Below are 2,631 nucleotides of genomic sequence, written 5' to 3'. Positions count from 1 at the left end.
GAAGCTCTTACTTAAGCCAATGATTGGTTTGATGCTGCTTTTTCTGAAAGAAATATTTCTCCCTTAGGAGACCTACTGCCTCCTGAGTAAAATTACCTCATGGCTCCAATTGCAGAGATGTTGGAAAGGGAACGGCGTGCAATTGTTCATGTCATAACGAGAAACTTCATCTGAAAGCCTTCATTTCAGGGAATGAGGGCTCCCGTTCCTTTCTCTGCTGCATGTGGGTGCTGCTCCCAGCTGATGCGTCACTGTTGGCATCCTAGGAGGCTTTGTGGGAAAAGGCTGTGTGTCTCAGGAGCTAGGGACTTTGGGGAAGTTTGGGGTCTTCTTCCAAAGAACTGGGAAACCATCTCATTGGCGGCAATCTTCACCTGTAATTTACAGAGGCTAGTGCACAGCTGCGGGGTAAACAGCAAATGGTATTGAACTGGCCAGTAATATACTGTCTGTGAGCTAATATAGCTCAAGATACACTCATTGCCAAAAGCAAATTTAACATTTTCCTTGGCATTCACTTAAATAGCAATGTTTGTTTATGTAGTTGTTTATCTGTGCATAAAGAAGGGAGCAGGAGTTAAAGTGCAGCTGCAATCACATAGAGTAAATCCAATTTATATGAATATTCCTCTAACCCAATAGCCGGCAAACTTACATTTCTGCACATCTAGCAGTCTGCCTTAATTTTTTTCTGTTAAATGAAGAGCAAACAAGCTTTTTGGGAGTTTTTTTTCCTAAAATACCCCAAGTACACCAACACTGAAGGTTAGAGAGGTGGCTATTTTCAGAAAGTTTACTCTTCACACACTTAATCAAGACCATCATACTTTACTTGCTTTCCTCCAACTGTTACTAAAGCCATCCACAGTCTTCGAAATCTGAGCACTATGAGATGGAAATGTCTGTGCAGGAAAGCACCCTGATACGACTATCTTGATGACAGGCTTAATCCCAAGATCAGCGGAAGCTCAGTTGTGCTCCTTTTTTTCCCTGAGGTAGTTGAAGAGGACATCCAGCCCCCCCTCGATGACCTCAGGCAGGGGCCGGGACAAGGGGTTGTGAGCGATGTGGAGGCCTTTGTCCATTGGGTTCCAGGCGATGCGTGGCAGCCGGCGCAGCAGGTAAAGGTCATCTGGGAGAGTCTGGATGGCGTTGTAATCGATGTTTAGTAACTCCAGAGTGGTGATGAAGCAGAGAGATCGTGGCAGGGTGCGTATGCTGTTATTCTCCACGATAAAGATTTGCAGGTTGACCAGATACTGGACACTCTCTGCGATGTTTTCAAGCCTGTTCGACCCTAGGTGCAAGAAGTCTAAGCTCCTCAGTGCATAAATGCAGAGGGGAATTTGCACAAAGCAGTTGTTACTGAGGTTCAGTTTCTTCAAACTTGTCAGGTCAGTGAAGCTCAAAGGCAGTTGCGAGATGCCGTTGTGCGAAAGGCTCAAAACCTCCAGCTTCCGGCACAAGCTGAGCTCTGCTGGCACTTCTGTCAGGCAATTCATATTGACGAACAAGACCTTCAGGTTCCTCAGCAGCCCAATCTCTTTAGGCAAACACTTGAGGCAGTTGCCCCCCAAGTTCAGCACTACCAACCTGTCCAGTTTCCCCAGCGAAGGAGGAATCACCACCAGCTGGTTGCGTGAGAGGTTCAGTTTCTGCACCTCGGGCAATCCCCACAAGAAGTCAGGCGTGCTGGTCATCCCTTTCATTATGAGGCTCAAGGTGACATAGCACAATCCCCGTTTCAGCAGTGACTTGGGCTCTTCCCCTGAGAGAAGAGCATCTTCCCACGCAGGCAGCTTTGGACTTTTCCTCAGAAAAACCACGCTCCTTCGCCCTTTGTTCTTTGAGTGCTCAGTTCCCATAACACCCTGGATCTCTACTGAGAGATGAAGTGAGGTTTTCTTTCCTTGCAAGTCCTACACCAACATGCAAATGCCAACAGATGACAGCTTGCAGAAGGCAGGAAAGTCAAAGCAAGGAGACAAGGAGGAGCTTGTAAAGTGCATCTCAGTCCGCCAGGGAAGTTTCCATAGCTGCTGAAGGAAAGTCTCACTTTTGGGGGCTTGTGTTGGTCTTGGTGCACAGTCTGTAATGAAATACTTGCTCCTGACTTGTGAGCAAACCTGTTCAATTCAAACTGAATGCCACAAGGCAGCTGTCGCTGTCATTTGGCTGGGGCTTTATTGGACAGATATGTATCTTCGCTGCAAAAAGGTCACAAGGATGCTGTATATAACTTCACCATGTCAGCTTTCTTGGCTATCTGGTACATACCATGGCTGCAGGACAATTAACAAGAGTGACTTCAAAAAGCAAACAAGCAAGCTGTAGAAGAAAACAAGCAAAGAAGGAAGTCAGCATTTCAATTCAGATTTAAAGGACATTTTCACAACCATTTTTATGTTGACATTCCTAATTTCACTGAAGTAGTTACCAGTCCACCAGACAACATTGCATGTTGCAAAAATGCTGAGAAAGCCTTTTCATGTGAGCCCTTGTTTTATGTTTCTGTTTGTTGGGGTTTTTTTGTTTGTTTTGTGGTTTTATTTTTAAATAGAAGGTTAATGTTCATAAAAATGTTAGATTTTATATCCCCTTCGTGCTGATGCTAAGCCTCTTTTTTTTTTT

General features: G+C 45.1%; 1 protein-coding gene across 1 annotated transcript; it reads right to left on the bottom strand.

Moving 5' to 3' along the window:
- Positions 1-968: 968 nt before the first annotated feature.
- On the bottom strand, positions 969-2,009 carry LRRC30 (leucine rich repeat containing 30). Its single transcript, XM_009872578.1, is given in 1 exon segment — positions 969-2,009. A coding segment is annotated over 1 exon segment (1,041 nt).
- Positions 2,010-2,631: the final 622 nt, after the last annotated feature.

This window comes from Apaloderma vittatum, unplaced genomic scaffold (assembly GCF_000703405.1).
Source record: "Apaloderma vittatum isolate BGI_N311 unplaced genomic scaffold, ASM70340v1 scaffold9727, whole genome shotgun sequence".
Lineage (NCBI taxonomy): Eukaryota > Metazoa > Chordata > Aves > Trogoniformes > Trogonidae > Apaloderma > Apaloderma vittatum.
The sequence above is the reverse complement of the archived record's forward strand: the minus strand, read 5'-3'. Positions and strand labels throughout refer to the sequence as shown.